The sequence below is a fragment of the Mizuhopecten yessoensis genome, unplaced genomic scaffold, assembly GCF_002113885.1.
Source record: "Mizuhopecten yessoensis strain PY_sf001 unplaced genomic scaffold, ASM211388v2 scaffold8811, whole genome shotgun sequence".
Taxonomy (NCBI): domain Eukaryota; kingdom Metazoa; phylum Mollusca; class Bivalvia; order Pectinida; family Pectinidae; genus Mizuhopecten; species Mizuhopecten yessoensis.
This window is the reverse complement of record NW_018407733.1, coordinates 829,650-854,336: the sequence shown is the minus strand read 5'-3', so window position 1 is coordinate 854,336 and position 24,687 is coordinate 829,650. Positions and strand designations below refer to the sequence as shown.

The window sequence follows — 24,687 nt, the reverse complement described above, 5'->3', positions numbered from 1 at the left end:
GGGAATTGGGAGGTAAGGGATGTGTTTAGTCGTGCACTACTTAGGGCAACAGGAAAATAATTTCAATCTGGCAAGTCTAGATCTAGAAAATGGAACCCATCCAATTTTTTCATGCTTTTCAAATTTTGGATTGAAAATCAATTATCTGATTAAAAAATGCAAGGTCAGTTTAATCTATTATATTAATGTCAGGTAATTAGTAAAAATCACATCAGTTTGTATAAAGGCATATTCGTTTTAAAGTCTGATACAAGTTTTTCATAATTCAAGTTCTATTTGGCAGACAGTGTTAGTTGTGATAATAGTAATTCGGACCTATCAGTGTCTTAGAAGTTGGATTTGAAAACTAGAATAAATGAGATAAGTGCCACGGTATTGCAACCTAACATACATGCATTTGATAACTAGAAAAATATTATGCAGACGATTGACATCTGATTTTCATCATAACATGTTTTTTAATCATTTACTGTTGTTTTATGATATTTTTCAAATGACAAATAAAAAAAATCATATAAAAGCCAGTAAATCAGATGGCCTACACCTAAGGACCTTTGCATGATGACTTTTACAAGTCCACAGCATGTTACATGTACAGTCATGATCCATTTAATTTCCTGTCAACACATTTACGTTACACACATGTTTAAGGTAAAAAAAATACCATTCAGTAAAAATATTACCATTAGTGCTACAAGTTTTATGAAATGTTTTATTTTCAAACTGTTTTATGCAGAAGAGTTCCAAAAAATCTGAGTTGTTTTTGGAAATGAAAATAAAAAGAAACCAAAAATAAAAAAATGATCAGAAACCAAAACGGCACGTGCCCCTCTCAGGATGTATCCACTGCCAAGCTACACTTGACCAATGTTTTATCCAAACATTGTAAGAGATTAAGTACCAAGTGAATTGGCATTTCAGCGTTTTACGCCCAAAGTCAAGGTTGCTATTTCTATAACTAGAAAAATATTGCCGTCACTGCACTGCTTTCAGATAGGGTCAAATTTCCATGAAACTTCATGTAGAAATTAAGTACCATGGTAGCGTGAATGAGTTTACATTTATGGATGTTGCACCTAAGGTCAAGGTGACTGTAGCTATAAATAGAAATATATTTCCAATACTCTAGGACCTTCACATGTATGTGTGGTTAAATATCCAAGGAACTATTTTTTCATTGCATTTGGGATATTCATGTCTGATAGGAAATTCTTTACTGTTGATGAGATTATAATAAGTCCCTAAACATTGATAGTTTTAGCCATGAATTCCACGATAATGTTCTCAAAAATATTTTATTCAAAATGATGATTTATTTTTTAAGAAAAATCACCAAGGTTACCAATTTTGTTCTACAACTTGTCAGCATACTTATACATGGACACTGATTCCGAAATACACTAGCCACAAAAGAAATTTTTCAAACTACTTGTCAATTGTTTAATTTTACAAGTGCTGCCAATATATTTTTCACTGTTTCCTTTTCTTATATTATGTCTCAATACATCGCCTAACTCAATGATTTATAATGGCAATTGTTTGTAGTATTACAAGTTTAAGTGTTCTTTAATAATCAGACTTAAATGAGTGTAAATTTAATGGATTCATATGTAAAATCATTTGTAACATGGGGGGTTTGAGACATGTACAGGGTACTGAAAATTCACTCTCGTACATAAGTACTTGTACTGAATGCAAGTTGAAATACAGTAGAAGTAATAATGCATGTGAAGCCAGACTTACTAGAGACAGGTTTCTGTGATATGAAGCTATATCTGTATCCCTGCTATGTCAGATATCTCACAAATTCATGGAATCTTCAGGGCAGGCCCTAACATAAACATTTTAATTACAGTATATTGTAGATATTATAGACTATCTAGAACAGGATCATTTAACAGACCAGTGTATAAACCACATTTTCAGATTATATATTTGATGCCCGGATTAATGCTTTAGTGCATCCTTTAGGATTTTTTGACAAACATGTAGCAATTTATTATTTGGGGGGAAAATTCATACATACTGTACTGGTAACTTTAGATTGATAGTTTTTGTGGAATACAGATCTTGGTTGTCAGTTAGTATATAGCCATAATGTACATATCACAGACTAAAAATATATAGCCCATTTACTGTATTATAGTAAATGTTATTGATAACTATACCAGGGCTCTGTGGTTAGTATCAGAGTACACTATTGGCGGATGGGTCGAGTGGTTAACACTAGTCCTCCAGCCTTCCATGCAGGCGGCAAGAGTTTGATCCTTGAAGCCGTTGTAATCATAGATATTCAGAGAAAGTGTTTGTCTTCTGACCACACAACTCCAACAACTCAGGTGGAGTATACATGTAAATTGGTCGGAGGAGGTGGATGTTTCGGTATCTGTGCTGTAGCATTCAAGTGAGGTGGTGGCACTATAAATGATGCCGTTGGAAGCACAGTCCCACTACAAACAGAACACATTACACATTACATCTCCAGCACACATGCAGGCATACACACTGTTACACATAGGGAGATATTAGCCAGGTGGCATAGGACTAGTAGTTAGCACCTGATAAGGCAGCTCCTGCGAATTCATCAAAATTGTATTGATTAATGTATATGCTAACTGTATTCAGCGCTTTAGAGGGTGGCTTATGTTAGCAAGATTGGGCACTATATCAAATGCTGTATATTATTATTATTATTATTATTATTAGAGTAGTATTTTAAAATATATATACATAACTTACCATGCCAGGGCCCTGTGCTTGGTAGCAGGATGCTAGTACAGTAAAATTTTAGATTTATACCTGGTACATTAGATAGCAAGATCAAAGCTGAAATTTACAGAGACAATTGTTATTGTATTACTACAGAAAGTTACTGTAATGGGTTGAAGAAAGGTCAGCCCTGAGGGTTTAGATTTATCTTTTTGTCTAGGATGATGCTTGCCAAAATTTAAGATTTATTTTTATTCAGACACGTACATGTACATTTTCCTTAGCCAATAAGGTATTGTAATTTGTAAGACATTCAGCGATAAGACTTGCTTAGGTGTAGTTTCAGTGTTAAACATAACTTGTGTATGTGTCATATGCATTATGTAGTTGTACATGTACCTCATCATCTCCCAGCTCATCACACTAGGGATGTGTAGCTCGTCATTGTCCCATGTGTACAGAATTCAGACAGGTAAACAGGGCCGGAGGATGTGGTACGGCCACGTACACCTGTGACTAATACAGATGACCTATAAAATTACTATTGATTAACAATACTGTAGTCCAATTCCTGGAAATATGGTAATTGAGGATGAATGATATCAAAACCTAAAGGGACGTAATAGAAATGTTTTGCATCGTCATCTATTGAGGTCTAAAAACCACCTGGTGTTTCAGGTAACTGTTCCTGCTCTGCATACAGGCAGTTTCATATTTGGAGTGTTATGCCACTGGCAGACTTTTTAAATATTCTGCTAGACCAACCTATGTTTTCATATGGAATTTTTTCTCTGTAGTCATGGCATATCTACTAGCCTCAGGTCTCAGTCTGTTGACATTGTAGGTAGATATGTTTATGCCAACGTTAGCATAGTACTGTTAATTATTCTGTCGGGTGCACTGAATAAAAAATGACTGCCTTTTAATCTAGCTTCCTACTCTGTATATCATGGTTGTTTATATTAATGTATGTGATGTTAGCTACAGCTGTATCCAACGTTTGCTTTTTTCCGAGTCACTTGGGTAATGTGGTACCATAAAAAATAATAGTAATGGAAGTCTTCCTGATGTAAAAATATTAGCATTCCCAATGTAGAAATATTGGTATTCCTTGTGTAAAAACATTGGTATTCCTTTTGTAGAAAGAATATAAGTTAATATAAATTGGTTCAGGTTTTAATAACAAATTTTGACAACTTGTTCAAGTAATGCATGCAAATGATGAATCAAAAATATACTGAAGAATCTACATATGTCTATTTTCAGTCAATGGTATTTTCAATATGAATTTCATATCAATTCAAGAATAATATTATGTGCATTTTGATCAGTATCAATTTGCAATTCATAACCAATTTGCCCAATACCCAAATTTTGGAAATTGTGTTACAAAAAACAAATCAAAGAAGTATATTATGTAATTGATAAACATCCTTTACTTTGATTCCAGTAGAGCATTTTATAAATTAATTAATTAGGCTTAATGTAAAGGAATTTATTACGGTTACCACACCTAGATTTATCTGTTAATGAAGTATAGAATAGGTATTTATTGGCAATTTTATCTGGTAAAGGCTAGCTTTGTACATGTATCCTAATTTCATATAGGTAGTTAGATCTCGAATAAAAGAAATTAACTGGACTGTTCCCATCAGATCTTCATAATGCATTGCAGCTATATATTTGTGATAACAGCTAGTTGATACATCCCATATAAAATTCTCTTTTGCAGTTTGTCTGGCATTTACAGATAAATATATTGACAATAAAATAAATATCAGTTGCATGCTTATCATGTAATGGTTTTATTTGAGATACATGGTGATGATTTAATGTGTATCTGAGATACATGGTGATGGTGCGATGTATATCTGAGATACATGGCAACTATGTAATGTGTATCTGAGATACATGGTAACCATGTAATGAGTATCTGAGATACATGGTAACCATGTAATGAGTATCTGAGATACATGGTAACCATGAGATGTATATCTGAGATACATGGCAACCATGTAATGTATATCTGAGATACATGGTAATCACGGATGTATATCTGACATACATGGTAACCATGTAATGTGTATCAGCTGAGATACATGGTAACCACATGATGTGTATCTGATATACATGGTGATGGTGTGATGTATATCTGAGATACATGGTAACCATGAGATGTGTATCTGAGATACACAGTTACCATGACATAGTTATCTGAGATACATGGTATGGTAACCATGTAATATGTATCTGAGATACAAAGTGACCATGTGATGTGTATCTGAGATACTAAGTGACCATGTGATGTGTATCTGAGATACAAAGTGACCATGTGATGTGTATCTGAGATACTAAGTGACCATGATATGTATCTGAGACACAAAGTGACCATGTGATGTGTATCTGGGATACAAAGAGACCATGTGATGTGTATCTGAGATACAAAGCGACCATGTGATGTGTATCTGAGATACAAAGTGACCATGTGATGGGTATCTGAGATACAAAGTGACCATGTACTGTGTATCTGAGATACTAAGTGACCATGTGATGCGTATCTGAGATACAAAGTGACCATGTACTGTGTATCTGAGATACTAAGTGACCATGATGTGTATCTGAGACGCAAAGTGACCATGTGATGTGTAATTGAGATACAACGTGACCATGTGATGTGTATCTGAGACCCAAAGTGACCATGTGATGTTTTTCTGCGATACAAAGTGACCATGTAATGTGTATCTAAGATACTAAGTGACCATGATGTGTATCTGAGACCCAAAGTGACCATGTGATGTTTTTCTGCGATACAAAGTGACCATGTAATGTGTTTCTGAGATACTAAGTGACCATGATGTGTATCTGAGATACAAAGTGACCAGGTAATGTGTATCTGAGATACTAAGTGACCATGTGATGCGTATCTGAGATACAAAGTGACCATGTACTGTGTATCTGAGATACTAAGTGACCATGATGTGTATCTGACACACAAAGTGACCATGTGATGTGTATCTGAGATACAAAGTTACCATGTAATGTGTATCTGAGATACTAAGTGACCATGTGATGCGTATCTGAGATACAAAGTGACCATGTACTGTGTATCTGAGATACTAAGTGACCATGTGATGCGTATCTGAGATACAAAGTGACCATGTACTGTGTATCTGAGATACTAAGTGACCATGATGTGTATCTGACACACAAAGTGACCATGTGATGTGTATCTGGGATACAAAGTGACCATGTGATGTGTATCTGGGATACAAAGAGACCATGTGATGTGTATCTGAGATACAAAGCGACCATGTGATGTGTATCTGAGATACAAAGTGACCATGTAATGTGTATCTAAGATACTAAGTGACCATGATGTGTATCTGACACACAAAGTGACCATGTGATGTGTAATTGAGATACAACGTGACCATGTGATGTGTATCTGAGATACAAAGTGACCATGTGATGATCTTGTGGCAACCATCCATCGTATGGTGGTTGTTCAGGCTTGTATATCCTGGTATAAATGTCAATGTCTCGACAGTTATCAAATTAATGAAGTGAAGTGCCAGGTTCTGAAATATTGCTGTTCCGTTTATGTAAGACTTGCGAGAAGATACTAATGAGCATAAATCCTTACATATGTACAGCTTTCTACTTGTGCAACAGATATTACCTGTCAATGTCATTCAGGTAGTCAAAGAAAAGCTGCTAACTCGGGCATGCGTAACTGCATCTTATTAGGTTTTAAGGTATAGGTAGAGGCCTTACAGCCTTGTGCAGTACAACACTGTACGTTAATCAAAATTGTATTGGACCTTAAAAAAACCTTTTCTGTGATTTTGATTTCCCTGCCTACGTAGCAATTATAGGCTCTGATGCTTACCTTTGTCTTTTCTTTTGGTAAAGTTTAAAGAGGCACTTTTAAAGTTTAAAGCTGTCTATATATATAACAGTTTGTAAAAATACTTCATAAAATAAAAACATTAGCCTGCATACCTATGTAGCTAGCTACCTACCCTAAATTTTCTAGAGTGTAATTATAATGTGGAAACATAACAGTTTGTTTTTTTGGCCTTAGTGTTGTAGAATGTAAGCCGAGGGTGGGCACTAAAAAACTTTTAAGAAATGAAAAATGTTTCCCTTTGAATATATACTTTTGTACATTGTATATGAACCAGGTAACTTAATATATATAAAACCGTCTTCATAAAGCTAGTGTAAACATGACCTATATTTTATATGGATATGGAAAGAAAAACTTGATACGATCTCAATAGGACTAGAATTTGAGATGACTTGTATATGTATTTACCATTACTATACTCAGATACTCTATAGACAAGAATGTCAATTGTTTGAACGACTTGATTTTTGATTTATTTTCCGGTGTAGTATGTATCTGTGAATGACCCTTGACCTTCAGTTGTGGTCACCTGAATCATCATATAAGTTTGTCAGTATATATTCATGTATACCTTGGATTATTCATCATTAATCATAGTATATTGTAGTTGTCTACGTTTATATATAGGTGTGGTAATTTGATTCCCTGTCAGAAGGCCCATAGTCATATATGTATGATAATGTTCAAATTCAGATTCTGGGCTCAAGCCCGATTCCTTATTTTGGCAATGACTTATTCAAATTTCATATTTTTTCAATGATTTAGGGGATATTTGTGAGACTCAAAGCATTTTTAGGGCCATGCATCAGATATGCAGGTGTCGTAAGTAATGATGGTGTCTGTCTGCCTGTCTGTCTATCAGGCCACACCCTCTTTTCCAGAGATTGTCAGAGTCAAATCTTTCTGAAATTTGACATGGTGATACACTGAGGTTTGTACATGTGCAGTAGAGATTTTAAAAAGAATTCTAAGGTCAAGATCAAGGAGGTCACTGGTACTAAAAATAGACCAGGGGTGGGGTGTTATGGTCAAGCATAATGGGGGGGGGGCTTAAGCTTGCTGACCTGTCATTTACATTTTGACTGGTGGTATGTCACATTAATTGCTGCAAGTTACAATAAAAATCATTTAAACAAGGAGTTCAAGCTTTAGCATGAGAATAGTTGTCTGAAGATGGTTCCTGTGTTGTGGTGTAATTTTAAACAACATAACTTACTCTTGATCTCGTCAGAAATGTCTGTCTTAAAAATGTGACACTGCTGCACTTTACGATATTGCATGACAAGATAGATCTGACTCCGAACAAAATGTGACATTTGATTGTGACGAGTGAGATGATCAGACTAATCAATGGAGGAAGAGTCGAGGTTGACTTGTGTGCAATACAACATACCGCACTATCTTTTAAATCCCTGACAATGGCCAACGAATCGTCCTATGCCTTCGAGGATTGAAAAATGAGGAATTCAAATTGAATCATTGACATGAAATCAATAGCATTCTTAATTTCTTGGCTTAATTATGTATTGAAATGGTTCTGATAAGTAGGTAAGGTCATGAAATATATATTTCCTTAGCTTTATAGACACGCAAAACAGCCCATAACAGGAAATATGGAGCACATGGTTCGTATATACTGCATCCACTAAGGGTTTCATGTATTGACCTGTTTTACTCATTTATGGCAGTTGTGTACCATACAGGTAGGGAAAGCTAATTAGCACAGGTGTGACCAACAACAGCCAGGTAATATTTCACTACAGTTCAAATATATATATAGAGGGCAGTAAGATGAGAAGGCAGATACAGACATATGCCTTAGTCATCATAACATGATGGAAATTGTTGAGTGACGGCAGCACACAAGTATATAACTACTTGTGTATATGAGGGTCAGCTATGTTAAATAAAACGTAAGGGCTACTTCAGTCCTTAAGAGATGGCTGTCTTGATTACCATACTCAGAATGTCCTTGTCTCTCTCTAGGTAGCCTAACACACAAAAACAAAATCAATTCATTGTTGTGTTTTATTAATAATTTTTATCTGAATAATTACATACTAGAGAAGATAAAGATGATTTTCATCTCGACGACCAATAATTGTTCTTCATTCTGAACTGGATTCTTGTATCAAATGTATTGGCTTCCCTTAAGCTTGTTGCAACCTTTATAAGTTGAAACTGCTGATATCTTTGCCTCTGAAAGACATGGTAAAATCAAATAGAAAAAAAAGTCAAGGACATGAATTCGATTACAAGTAATAAAGCAAATTTAAATTTAATAATTACGATTATAGACCATGCATCTTAATAATGTTTATGATGTAAGAAAGACAGCTTCCTTGGGGCTTGCTTCCTTAATAATACATGTTTTATGTTATGTATTACATGACCGGTACCCTCTGTTGTTTTGTAGAGCATGCCTAGCTAAGACTCCTGTTACAGAGGGACCCACGTTAGTATTGTCCCTTCTGTGAGAGGACAAAGGGAACATTAGATCCAAGGAAAACTATATATGTGTGTGTACAGTCCCCAGTCTGTCCCGCTCCTCCAGGCGATGTGATCACATGTGGTTGTCTTCCTCGGCCTGAAAGGACTTAACTTAGTCCTAATTAAGGCCATTTGTATACTAATACACCCTATATATATATATGCCATGTCATGTTTGTACCCATCTATCAATACTTACACTAACTACATAAAACTCTGGAGTATGTACGTACGACGAGGCTGTCAACAAGTGTCATCCACTTGTCCACATTCCATCATATACGTAAAATCATTTACGAAAATATATTAGTCATTTGTCTTCACGATCTTGTATCAGATTTATTAAAATAATCTATTTTTGGTTCTAGAATCTGAAGCATAAGTGTTTTCCTTTTAATTTGTAGGTTTGTACTTACAGTAAGAAAGAGACTTCTAGATAAGCTGTCCTCATTTCTTATAATTATAGAGATTGTTTGTTGTGAAGTATACTAGTCACTGTTTCTGGAAAAATATCCTGATGTCAGAAATCATTTGTCTTGATGACAAAATCAATTTCTATACCAAGGCCTTTTTCCAGTACAGTAAGCAGAATCGCTGTGATTTTCCTGAAAAGTTCAACCTAAATGGGTTATTAACGCTGTGTTCTTGTCTTACACTTATACAGAGTGTACTTTGTACCTTAGAATCTGACGAAGTGTAGCTAGGGGCCTATCATCAGTTTATTGACTCACACCCCAGCATCTACTGGCCCCAACAACTCATTCCTGTGCTGTTGACTTAGGCCTTGGACAACACAAAGTTTGTTACCAGGTTTAGGACAAGACTTAGGCCTGGGGACAACAAAAGGTTTGTTACCAGGTATAGGACAAGACTTAGGCCTGGGGACAACACAAGGTTTATTACCAGGTAAAGGACAAGACTTAGGCCTGGGGACAACAAGAGGTTTGTTACCAGGTATAGGACAAAACTTAGGCCTGGGGACAACACGAGGTTTCTAACCAGGTATAGGACAAGACTTAGGCCTGGGGACAACACAAGGTTTTTTACCAGGTATAGGACAAGCCTTAGGCCTGGGGACAACACAAGGTTTGTTACCAGGTATAGGGCAAGACTTAGGCCTTGGACAACATGGAGTTTGTTAATGGCGATGGGACAAGATAACACTTAAAATACACCTACATGTAACTACACCTATATATCCAAACAATGACATGCCAGAGTTGGATCATATGCCTATGTATATCGTACAGAAAATAGTCACCATTCACCAGGTTTACTGGCCTGATTTGAAGTCATGACATCCTACAACTACCATACAACTGCTAGTATGTTTAATGACTTCATATAACTATCATACAACTGCTAGTATGTTTAATGACTTCATACAACTCCCATACAACTGCTAGTAAGCTTAAAGACTTCATATAACTCTCATACAACTGCTACTATGTTAAATGACTTCATACAACTCCCATACAACTGTGTGATGATGTCATTATTGACAACTCCCAAACAACTGTTAGACTGTGTGATGACGTCATTATTGACAACTCCCATACAACTGTTAGGCTGTGTGATGACGTCATTATTAACAACTCCAATACAACTGTTAGGCTGTGTGATGACATCATTATTTTATTAACACCTCCCAAACAACTGTTAGGCTGTATGATTACGTCGTTATTAACAACTCCCATACAACTGTTAGGCTGTATGATGACATCATTAATAGCAACTCCCATACAACAGTTAGGCTGTGTGATGACATCATTATTAACAACTCCCATACAACGGTTAGGCTGTGTGATGACATCATTATTGACAACTCCCATTCAACTGTTAGGCTGTGTGATGACATCATTATTAACAACTCCCATACAACGGTTAGGCTGTGTGATGACATCATTATTAACAACTCCCATACAACGGTTAGGCTGTGTGATGACATCATTATTAACAACTCCCATACATCTGTTAGGCTGTATGATGACATCATTAATAGCAACTCCCATACAACAGTTAGGCTGTGTGATGACATCATTATTAACAACTCCCATACAACGGTTAGGCTGTGTGATGACATCATTATTGACAAATCCCATACAACTGTTAGGCTGTGTGATGAAATCATTATTGACAACTCCCATACAACTGTTAGGCTGTATGATGACATCATTAATAGCAACTCCCATACAACAGTTAGGCTGTGTGATGACATCATTATTGACAACTCCCATGCAACTGTTAGGCTGTGGGATGACATCATTATTGACAACTCCCATGCAACTGTTAGGCTGTGGGATGACATCATTATTGACAACTCCCATGCAACTGTTAGGCTGTGGGATGACATCATTATTGACAACTCCCATACAACTGTTAGGCTGTATGACAACGTCATTAATAACAACTCCCTTACAACTGTTAGGCTGTGTGACGACGTCATTAATAGCAACTCCCATACAACTGTTAGGCTGTGTGATGACATCATTAATAACAACTCCCATACAACTGTTAGACTGTATGATGACGTCATTATTAACAACTCCCATACAACTGTTAGGCTGTGTGATGACATCATTAATAACAACTCCCAAACAACTGTTAGGCTGTGTGATGACATCATTATTAACAACTCCCAAGCAACTGTTAGGCTGTGTGATGACATCATTAATAACAACTCCCATACAACTGTTAGGCTGTGTGACGACGTAATTAATAACAACTCCCATGCAACGGTTAGGCTGTGTGACGACGTCATTAATAGCAACTCCCATACAACTGTTAGGCTGTGTGATGACATCATTATGAACAACTTCCATACAACTGTTAGGCTGTGTGATGACATCATTAATAACAACTCCCAAACAACTGTTAGGCTGTGTGATGACATCATTATTAACAACTCCCATACAACTATTAGGCTGTATGATGACATCATTATTAACAACTCCCATACAACTGTTAGGCTGTGTGATGACGTCATTATTAACAACTCCCATACAACTATTAGGCTGTATTATGACATCATTATTAACAACTCCCATACAACTGTTAGCCTGTGTGATGACGTCATTATTAACAACTCCCATACAACTGTTAGGCTGTGTGATGACGTCATTATCAACAACTCCCATACAACTGTTAGGCTGTATGATGACATCATTATCAACAACTTCCATACAACTGTTAGGCTGTGTGATGACATCATTATTAACAACTCTCATACAACTGTTAGGCTGTGTGATTACATCATTATTAACAACTGTTCGTCTGTGTGATGACATCATTATTAGCAACTCCCATACAACTGTTAGGCTGTATGATGACATCATTATTAACAACTGTTCGTCTGTGTGATGACATCATTATTAGCAACTCCCATACAACTGTTAGGCTGTATGATGATGTCATTATTGACCACTTTCATACAACTGTTAGGCTGTGTGATGACATCATTATTAACAACTGTTCGGCTGTGTGATGACATCATTATTAACAACTTTCATACAACTGTTAGGCTGTGTGATGACATCATTATTAACAACTCCCATACAACTGTTAGGCTGTGTCAATCACATAAGCGATGACTGCCTTTTTTCTTCAGGAAGCATGTGTCCCATCAGGGCGGTACAAACAGATAGATGGAACTGTCCAAGATAAATCTGCCTTTGATGTTTTCATGCCTGAAATGTTGAAGGCATGTGTTGATGCAAGGTCATGTGATACTAGCAGTCAAGGTCAAAGGTTATCAGACGTTGATACAGCATGTTATTGATTGTCAAATATTGTTTATCAACATTCCAAATGTGATGGTAATGGTTGTAGAACACAGCAGAACATTCTTGTAACGATATAAATGTAATCTGGGATGTAAAAATATACAGGTCTAATTTCTGTTTACCAGCCTATACTCTATAGATACAGGTCTATTTTCTGTTTACCAGCCTATAGCTATACTCTATAGATACAGGTCTATTTTCTGTTACCATTCTATACTCTATTCATAGATACAGGTCTATTTTCTGTTTACCAGCCCAGCGGGGCTATACATATTTCATGGAAAGAAAATGTTAGACTGCTACATTTAGCAGGTCTTCTAGCCTTGCGTCTACTATATAGGAAAAATACACTCCTGTATCTGTATACATGTAGGGATTGAACAATGTTATGGCTTTATGATACCTATATATGGTTACTTATGGAACTGATTTGCATTCATTATAACTGACATGAACATTGAAAAACGTCATTCAATATTTATATATCTACATTCTAAATCTATAGTTATATTGGCGATGGAAATAAAGTATTTCCTGATATGTGTGTGTGTGTGTGTGTGTGTGTGTGGGGGGGGGGGGGGGGGGTCGTTAATGTCTATATTGTCAGAGTGCAAACAATATTCCTGAAACAGCCCACAGTCGCCTCAATGTATGCTTCCTCCAATGGTCTCAGGTTATGTAAGGTGGGTATAGCTTTAAAGTGACACTGATCCTATTGTATACACAACTTTATATAGTACAATATCCATTGTTTAGATAGGAATTTGCTGTGGAAGTGTTAGGTAATTATGGATATCTTTAAAGGTTTTATTGAGCCTTGAAGATGTACCTGAATCAGCCAACAATGAAGACAAAGATGTAGATTCAATTACACCTGTTGTTTATTATAATCAATGTCTCTCCAATTGTGTTCATCATTGTTCCAGTGACGTTGTTCACAATATGTAGTGTTTATTGTATAAATAGGTTGGTAAAGAACTACAGTGCAAATAAATAGTTGTAGTAATCTGTTGAAGTATTTTCGAACAATTACTACAAAAAAAATTGATTCAAATTTTTGTTACAATTCCAAGTTCTTTATTGAAAACGAAAAACTGATAGAAATGGACTCAGTTTTATAAAAGCCGTTTTCACCTAATGATGCATTACTACAACATTTTAAACAGTTATGTTTTTAAAACTATTAAAACTAAAAACAATTAAACTATACATGTCTTTGGATTCAAAATGAACACCCTCAGTTATTATTTTGGTGACATTTTCAAAAATGTTAAAAATTGTAAAAGTCAACTAATGAATTTTAAAGCCAGTTACGAGTCTTTAAAACACCAAAATAAGGAAATATGTTTTGATGAATACCAGTCAAAGACAATATGCCTTTAACATAGAGTGCTGCTCAACTTAATGTATACAGGCATCGAATAGTTGTGTTGTTATAGTTCCTCAATATTCATACAAAGACATGTTTGTGCCTTTTTAGGAAGTTAGAAAATTCACACTAATGATGCAGGAAAGTATTAGTGTATTGGATTGACTGGTATCACAATGGATCAACATGTACACTGCTTTATGTGAAAGGTCCTGGGATCAAATTCCAATGGTGGAGGTTTTTTTTGTGGAAAAGGAAATTATAATTAATATATTTCCTTTGTAAGGCTTTGCTTTAGTAACTGCATGGGCAAATAACTCCAAGTCAGTAAAATGCTGAACAAATTGGAACTCTTCTTTGTTGAAATTGGGCACTGTCCCATCTCCCTCAAAAAATAGCATATTCATGCCATTCTTTCTCCTTGAATTATATAATTGATATTGAAACAATAATGAAGGTTTCAGTCTGATCATTATGAACTGATTTTTTTAAGGAGGTAAAGAGGTTTGCTGTTTGTGTAAGCAGGAAATGCAACATGGAAGTTAGCTGGTAAACTACTGTAATTACTGATTTGGCATATCAGTCAAAGCATATACAGTATACAGTATACTCACATACCACATTTGACCGAATAAGCACCAATCCCTTCCCAGCGCCCCCTATCATTTCGTTGGTCAAAGTGTTCCATTCCTTCATAATCCATAGACTTACTTGGTATAAAAACCTCCAGATTATGGGACAATGGTGGGGATCAAGGTATATAGTGTAACGTACCCACGTTAGTCATTCCCATCCTGTTCAATTGCAATTAATTGTCATGTTTCTACCAATTTCTTTTCTAAACAGATTTCTGTCAAAGAGGAAGGATTTAGGTATTTTAAGACTTTTTCTAGTTTTGAGAATTTTGAAAGGTTCTACAATCATTCCCATTTTCAAAATGAAGTGCCTGGGCACTTACTAGGCTGAATGTGGTATTTGTGTGACAGACTTTGATACATTGATGTGTGGGGCTGCAGTGAACTGCCTACTGATCTTGCTATCATAAAGAATCTGACCTTGACTGTTTCTGCATGATAACAAAGGATCACTGCACTGTCAATCTGATTCTTTGTCTGACATTTCGCTTCATTTACAGGGTTACTAATGCAGCGGTAGAAGAAAATTACTCTAAACAAATGGTCTTTGATTTCATGATAGGCCTAAGTAAATATACAGGAGATGTTTCATTAATGTTTCTGAAGCCAATATATACAATCAGTTGTGTATTTACTTTAGCTCATTTCAGCCAAAACCTCTGATATCTATAGGTTACCTACAATAATATGTCCTCTAGTATACAGGGCTTTCCTAAGGTCCCACTAATTTTTTGTCTTTGTCTCAAGTTCCAAGAAAGGTATATCTGATCAGTTATTGTTTTATTACTTTCCTTCAGAAAGTTACAAGACACAGAAGAAAGTCTGTGATTCTGTAGTAAACCCATATTGGAGGAACGCAAAACAGCTGAAATGCAAAAGGCTTGAGATATTTACATGTACAAACTTTTCAAAAATATCTTGAAAGATTGAATTTTGTGGTGAATGACGTTAATTTGTTGACACCAAATCAGGAGGAAGTTCAGTACACAGTGGGGTCTTAGAGGGGTCTTAGAGGGGAACAATGCTCAAAAGTAAGTGTTGTATCGTCAGTCATTCCTATAGTCTTAGAGGGGAACAATGCCCAAAAGTAAGTGTTGTATTGTCAGTCATTCCTGTAGTCCTATAGTTACAGTACTTGTGTAGGGAGGGAAACGGGCAGGGGAGACAACTGTTGAAATCTCTATTTCTGAATATTATAATGGGAATTTGTCAGAGAAATTTATTGTAAACCAGGAAATTTTCACAGTATTTGTTATAAGTAGATTATACAGTGTAGGAGAATATTATCATTTGGTTCCTTATATCCTCAATGATGACGTAGACATTCCCGACAAATGTGACCCGTTGATGTCACCTCAATAAGGAGGCAGACATTCCTTGTGAAACTTCTCACACAGAAGGTGAGTCAATTAAAGTTATATTGATCTGGTAGTCAATGACTGAACAAGCATATCAGGTTTTATAATCAGGGTTGTTAGGCCTGGCTGTACCCACCCATGACATACACTTGACATCATTTTAATGGGCGGGTATATCAGCAGTGTTATGGAATACTCTCGGTGCTTGTCGGTGAAATTCCTCCTGTAATTAATTGTTATTACAATGTATGTACAATTGCTTATATACAAGGTAGGTATAGTTTGCCTCTTTTTGAATATTTATAAAAAGATCTTAAAAAAGCCGGCCATCACAAGAAAGAATGTTTATGGAGTGAAGCTATACATTAATTGTGTATTATCAATGAGAATGTCTTCTATGGCAAAATGTACATGAATTTTTGAAGTTTACACACCAGAATGCCATCATTTAACCTGATCTAATGTGTTGTTACCTACACACCCACTTTGATGTGACAGTATATCAATAGGTTAAATAAACATGAATCGCCACTGGTAATTACACTGACCTTGACTAAAAACGTCTACCTGACATAGATGTTTGTATAAGTGTGTGACATTGCTGTATATTGAAATTCAATAAGTTTTGATACAAAAAACGTATATATAAGCTGAAACAGATATGAAAGAACGGCATTAATATATACAGGGAAACCCATCTAGGAGCATAGTCCATCCAGGTGAAAGAATACAAATTGTTGCGTGAGGCAGGTGGTTGTTGTAGACAGGTTTGTTATGATATGTACATGTATACACTTTTTAAGATATTTTGTCTTTACATGGTAGTTATGGACAGGTGGTCTTTATAAGCAGGTAATTTTATAGAAATTATCATTTGGGAAATTCTTTATAAATACATATTGGTTTATAGGCAGGTGATCAGGTAGTTATATGGACAGATGGTCTTAAAAGACAGGTTATTGTATGTGAAATTGACACTGGAACCATTGGGGTACTCTTTATGTGGTAGCTACAGGCAGCACTCGGTCTTTAAAGACAGGTTGTTATAGTTTATAGAATAGGTTGTTATAGACAGGTAATCATTATAGGCAAGTAGTCTCTATAGACAAGTGTTCTTTGAGGCGGGCTTCATTGTATATTGAATAGGAAAAATTCAGGGATTCAAAAGTTTTGTCAAAAACTTAATACACTGTATTTGAAAGTGATCAGTCTGGAAGCTAACAATCTAAAATTCAAATAGCTTTTGTATTTATTGGATGGCCTATTGAAGGTGTGGTCAGTCTGAACCTCTGTGTATAAAGATGTTATTTCCATACAAGATAGTAAACCGTTAAAACCTAAATGTTTATTTTTATTACAAGATCATTCAGTTGTCTACCATCTATAGTGAAACCATGAAAAAGTTAACGCTTGAGACATTTTGCAAACATTATTTTAAAAGCATTCCTTGAAAAAATAGTAAATATCCAATCAAATTTTGTATGCTTTAATTATCTTGTAATTATACTACACACATGTTTTGATATTTATAATGACCATGTTGATAATGTTGTTATATATGTGTTGCCCTGTACATATACCTAGTCAGATCCAAGTGTGATCACTGAAGCCTTGTAATACCTTACAATGGCACCTCAGCTGTTGATCTCAATAATTACAAGATGAAGAGTCAGATGATGTGTGGCAGCCTGTTGACACAAAGACCTGTTACTTAGTTTATCTTCACTGACAGGCTGGTTATCCCTGTATCTATACATATATCCATATAAAGTGTTATCCCTGGGGGTCAGTCCCACTCTCCATCGTAACAGCAGATAGAACCAAACTTACACAATCTTATATAATTATGCCCCCACTGGCCATGGTCAGTTACTGGTGTGGATGACTAATTTCATTAATGTGGCATTGGCCATTTGTTTCCTGGAGGTGTTACATGTACAAGTAGGGTCAGTTAAGAGGCACATTGACAAAACTGACCACAGCACTGACCGGTGAGTGCCCTACAGCATGTCTTTATTGTTTTGGTGTGAAGAAAGTCAAACACCTGTGTGTTATTATACAGTGCTGCCAGGTAATGGACTAGGAGGTTTTTTCTTTGTCAACATTCCTTCAGATTTTGCTGATCTTCAATACATGAGAGTTCTGAAGCGGATTTGAATTTGGATAATTTCTGCTTCACTGTTCAGTTGATATGTTATGCTGTGATGAGGTTGTGGGTGGATTGAGTACCTGATATTTCACATGGAAGGTATACAGAGAAGTCTTGTCTCTGACACAGAATGAGTGAGACCGCCATCACTATTAGTGGCAGTGCCATTGCCTGGCTTTTCCTTCGTAAAGGTAAATATGGCGTAGGTTCTACAGGTGTTAATACACTTAAGTTGTTAAAAAGAAGTAAAGATGGCTTTTGATTTTTAGAGGTAACCTTATTGTTTCGTTTATTCTAAGTTTTATCAATCCAAAATGTTTGCATTGGCATTTCTGAAATATGTATTCAGTTGAGATGTCTGTAACATTGAGGTTATAAAAGGTATTACAGATCAACAGGTACAAAATATACAGTATGCAATCCTTATTGATCGTTATGTCTATTAATAAGTATCAATATCAGGAAAGAATGTTTCATGTTGAAAATGAGATAAACTATACTTGTAGCAGTTAGCATCATGCATTAAACAACATTTTGTGTCCACATTAAACAACATTTTGTGTCCACATTAAACAACATTTGTGTCCACATTAAACAACATTTTGTGTCCACAACATGTGACCACATTACTTTATCATTTGTTGAAATGATAATGGACAGCCTTGGTATACACTACATTCAGTATCTGTGTTGATGTCTATACTGACCCCCTGACGTCAAGGCCATTTACTCTAGAATGGACTGTGACTTTGTAAATATAACTTATCTTTGTTTGTTCTGTACAAATTTCTATTTATTTATTAGCAATCTGGACTTGGGCCACATTATTTCACCAACAAATTATTGATCTGTTTGTTCTGCTAGATAAATATCCGATACCTTTTCCGTTCAACTCCATGTGACCTTCAGTTAATATTGACCTTCAGTTAATATTGACACAAAGCCTCATCTTTATAGTGGGCCATCATCAGTCAGTCAGTGGTCAGTATATATCTGGTGTGTCACTTTGTCCAGGGCAGGCTACTGAAACTGTGTCTTGTATCATACTATATATAGAGTTATGGTCTTTTGATAATTTGTCTGGGAAGTATTTCATATATTTTGTTTGTGATTACCTCTTGAGATGGCAGGATGTAATATGGTTATATCTGGTCTAGTACGTGCCCTAGCTACCATATACAGAGTTATGGCCCTTTGTTAATTTTGATATGATACTGAAGTTTGTCTGGAGAAGGTGTACTCCCGATAGCTGGCAGTACTTGCTTTGTTTGTAATGATATAAGAATTCATTAAGCATGTCTGTATAGGAGAGTACTATTGATGATGGGTTGTACTGGCTAATTCACCAATTAAACTCAATGTCTTCTTTACATTACAAATTCGTAGAAATAAATTAAACTCGTTCTTTGATCAATCATGTCTAAGTTTGTCATTTATTAGAACAGTATATTACCTTGATGAACTAAGAGAATAGTTACCTTATTCTTACCTATAAACACCCCTCTGTTATAAACATCTCTTTTCCTTTTTCTAGTCTCTATGTTAACGCTGTAATTTACCAACTAACTTGTGGAGGGGGGGGAGAGGCCTATTATGTCAATTTTTGAGAATTTCGGAAGGTTCTGAATCCAATTGAATTTTACCAAATTGCTAAGTTTGCTTGGTGTTTATTAGGTAGAATACAAAACCTATATACTTGTCTGTATAAGATTTGTTCATGATCAGTTGAAAATATATCTACCTGTAGATTGAATAGTCAATTAGTTACTATTGTCACTCACAATTAATCTTCACTTGTATAAATTAATCCATTAGATATGTACTATTTTTGATATGAGGCTGTCAATCAAACAAAGAACATCAATGTAGTTATAATGTTAGCCTGCAGGAGTAAGGTGAAAACAAGGAAGACAACTCAGAATTAAGTAGATAGTCATCTTCCTGTTTCATACACACATACATCTACATGTATAATGGATGTTACTTATATATATATCCTGTTCTAGATAATATTATATTCAGACATAATGTGGAATGTAAGGAATGGGGATGTGTTTTGATGACAGATACAACATGTGTACCCCAGTCTCTAGGGGATAGGTGCATGTGGTACTGTATACTGGAATCAGGTTTCCCTCTATATATGTATGTAATAACAATCTAGTCCAAAATTCATCTCCTGTATATGCAAAGCATACATTTCACTGAAACTGTATACAGTTAAGAATTTTTCAAGGGTATGGGATTTTTTTCCACATGTATGTTAATTGCAGGTGTAGATAAACAATAGGGAAGGTTTGATGAAGGTAGGATTCATTATAGGTATAGTGAGAGGTCAGATGAAATTCATTAAACCACCTGTAATCTTGATGTCATATTATGGCATTAACAGGTTCTTGTGACAGCCAGCAGTGTGTAGAGTACATAAACCTATTACTGACGGCCATGGATTTCTCTGTGCCTTGAAGGATTGAGTAATTAATTATAGGGTTAACCTGGCCAAGCGGTGTGGCTATGATCCACAACAGTACAGCATGGCTGTTCTCTTGGACTATTTGTCACTTACAGCCAACAGTTACCAACTGTCCAGTGAAGATCAACCCTTCACAAGGGATCTCGGTAAGGTGTTACAGTCGGTAAGGTGTTACAGTCGTCTTGTACAGGTAAATCTCATGTGCACAGGTAGTTGGATAAACACTGGTACAGTAAGAGGAACGACAAACATGACTGTGTCAACAGCCATTTCCATTATCTTTTTATGGACAGTTCAACAACATTTATATAGAAATAACAATGCAGTGATTGGGACAAGTGTTTTGACAAATACTTATTAGATTGGTTATAAATCACTGAGGGTTAGGGATGTTGTTGATATCAGTGTCACTGTGTGTATTATATAGACTGCTGTACATATATATGTTTGACCTGTTTTTGAGGATTTAGACTGGCCAGCACAGCCTACAGAGATTGCATATATATATATATATATATAAGGATTATAAGGGTCTTGGCAGGTCAGAAGCCTGCCCCATACACAAGTGTTAAGCCAATGGTAGGAAATTACACCATGTTTGGGCTACTGATATATATTGGTAAACTAAAATTATCAGAAAACGTTCAGCTTTCATCAGTGAATTTTGAATAGATGACAATTTATAGCCACATTGGGTTGTTTCTAGGTACAGAGTTTCTTGAAATATTTCAAGCTGAATAATTACAGTCTACAATCTGTACCACTGACTTCTTTGGTGTCCCAGTCTTTAGCCAGCTGGTCCAAAGGACCAAAATGAGTTATTGCCATATTCTGCAGCAGATGTCCAACATCACACATACACAGTCTTCCAGTAGTGTGTCTATCAACTGTTTCTATTAAACAGCTTCTTATAAAGAACCACAGAGTCCTGAGTCATATATTTGGCATGTAGCTTGCTTGGATAAAAGGCTTTTAAGTTTGTTCAAATAAATGACCTTGATTCTGCACATTTACAGACATGTGGCTTGCTGTGATGAATGGCTATCTAAATTGCTTGAAGAAATGAACACGCTGGTCTAGTTTCCAGGTGAATGATACAGGCCTTGTGAGCCTGTTGTTGATACTATGAGAGGAATACCTAGCTTACTCTATAGTGATTGAGTGGCTCCAGCAACATGTTTTAGGGTTGTCCTTGTTCATGCATCCATCACACTTTAGCATCATTGATCTTTACTTTTAATTTTATTGTGATAAAAGTATACAAGTACCAATTCAATGAGCAAATATTCCGAACATTGACACTGGTCTGTAGCTTATGTTTACACCGAACCATGCAGCCTATATTAACAGTGACCCAGAACATCTTGGTTAACTTGGGTGATTCAATTTACATGAATGGAAATGAAATATTTGGATTGAAGTATCAGCTCCCAAGATGTGTGTTTATCAGGGTTAAGCATCTGTGACCCTGGCAGGGTTATGTTACGTTTTCTCCTGACCCACACATGTGAACCCTATACAAGGTAGAGTCTGATTTACTGATAGTGTAGAGGGAGGAAATAAAAAGTCTTTCATGTCAGAGGTTAAAATCGGGAAAGGATTTAAGGACATTCAGCAACATAAATGTAGCAACTGATGAAAATAATGATGTGGAAAAACTGTTTACCTTTATAAGCATAATATATTATGTTCCATACTTGTAAAATACAGTATCCTTACAACACACTGATAGTGATGTATCCTTACAACACACTGATAGTGTTGTATCCTTACAACACACTGATAGTGTTGTATCCTTACACCACACTGATAGTGTTGTATCCTTACCACACACTGATAGTGTTGTATCCTTACGTCACACTGATAGTGTTGTATCCTTACGTCACACTGATAGTGTTGTATCCTTACAACTCACTGATAGTGTATCCTTACAACACACTTATAGTGTTGTATCCTTACAACACACCGATAGTGTTGTATCCATACAACACACTGCTAGTGTTGTATTCTTACAACACACTGATAGTGTTGTACCCATACAACACACTGATAGTGTTGTATCCTTACACCACACTGATAGTGTTGTATCCTTACGTCACACTGATAGTGTTGTATCCTTACGTCACACTGATAGTGTTGTATCCTTACGTCACACTGATAGTGTTGTATCCTTACACCACACTGATAGTGTTGTATCCTTACCACACACTGATAGTGTTGTATCCTTAAAACACACTGATAGTGTTGTATCCTTACAACTCACTGATAGTGTATCCTTACAACACACTTATAGTGTTGTATCCTTACAACACACTGATAGTGTTGTATCCTTACGACACACTGATAGTGTTGTTTCCTTACGACACACTGATAGTGTTGTAGCTAGTTAGATCCTGATATGATAAAGGGTTGAAAATTTAAAAAAAAACCTGACCTTTGACTTTGATCATCAGATAGAAATTCAATTCAGAGCAATAAGTCAATCTGCCTGTGTGGGTGGTTTTCAGGATGTAGTATATACCTGGTGTGTTTGAACAAGATGATGTTATCTTTTAACATTTGGCAACCAGTTTGTACCTCCATCTAACTAACAATGATTTGATGATCATGATTGATTATATAAAGATTAAAGAGGGGAACAGGATTGGGTGACACATGACAGAATTTCTGTACAAGGAAAAACATTCCTTGAGAGATATTATATCACATGTATGAGCTAGCTTTCATATTACCTGTCTGAGCTATCATTACTTCTCTGAGATATTGTGATTACCTATAATATAAGCTAGCTTACCATCACCTGTATGAACTCTACTGGTAATATCATCTACATGAACTATTATATTACCTGTATGATCTATATTACCTGTATAAGCTAGCATACCATCACCTGTATGAACTTTTATATTACCTGTATGATCTATTATATTACCTGTATGATCTATATTACCTGTATAAGCTAGCTTACCATTACCTGTATGAACTTTACTGGTTATATTACCTATATGAACTATTATATTACCTGTATGATCTATATTACCTGTATAAGCACTCTTTACAATCGTATAATAGAACAGGTATTTCTTGTGGATAGTCCCTGTTGTGGAGAATTTCATTTCCTTTAAATGCAGTGAAATTTTATATTATTGCTCTTTGATTAATGAAAGATATTTGCTTTTATCATATCTATTCATGGTAGTTTACTCTGTTATAACTAGTGTAAGTGCATGTCCTTGTTCTGTAACATACTTATATTAAAATGTCAATAACTGGTACTTTATATAGCAGGTTATGTAGCAACCCAATTCACTGTGATGGTCCGTTGGTCAACAACACAATCAAATCGGGTTGTTAGTTGATGTACAAAAAACTCATTGAAACACCACTTTACAGTGAAGTGGTGGTTTATTGGCAATTACTCTCACATCAAAGTGCAATGTATCTCAAATTCCCCTTCAACATTTTGCTTGGTCCCTGATTTTTTTGAGATGAGGCCAAAAAAATGTAATTGTAGGTAGGCAAAATTGTTCATTTTGGAAAAATATGACACTAAAATCTAGTGCATTGGTTACATAATTACGGTAAGGTGAAACACATTGTGTTTTGGCCTCAATAAAGTACCAGTACTCCATAACAGGATTTGGCCTCAGTAAAGTACCAGTACTCCATAACAGGATTTGACCTCGGTAAAGTACCAGTACTCCATAACAGGATATTGAGGATACCTTTTCCATCAATATCATGAGGATGTTTTTCCTCTTGTTAAAGTGCTATAATCAAGCAACAGAACTATACTTTGTGGGGAAGATGTG

The 24,687-nt window shown here is 35.7% G+C and overlaps 1 protein-coding gene across 5 annotated transcripts in view; it reads left to right on the top strand.

The window, feature by feature from the left end:
- The window catches only part of LOC110456639 (phosphatase and actin regulator 1-like), an 88,531-nt gene that overhangs the window by 18,721 nt on the left and 45,123 nt on the right, over positions 1-24,687 (top strand). The window contains exon 1 of one of the 5 annotated variants that reach the window (XM_021507481.1): positions 18,512-18,593. The exons of 3 other annotated variants lie outside the window; for them this stretch is intronic. In XM_021507481.1, coding sequence (XP_021363156.1) covers positions 18,533-18,593 — 61 coding nt within the window. In that variant the 5' untranslated portion in view covers positions 18,512-18,532. Of the gene's footprint in view, positions 1-18,511; positions 18,594-20,921; positions 21,022-24,687 lie in introns of those variants that run through there. One more of the 5 variants, XM_021507480.1, reaches the window with a different exon arrangement.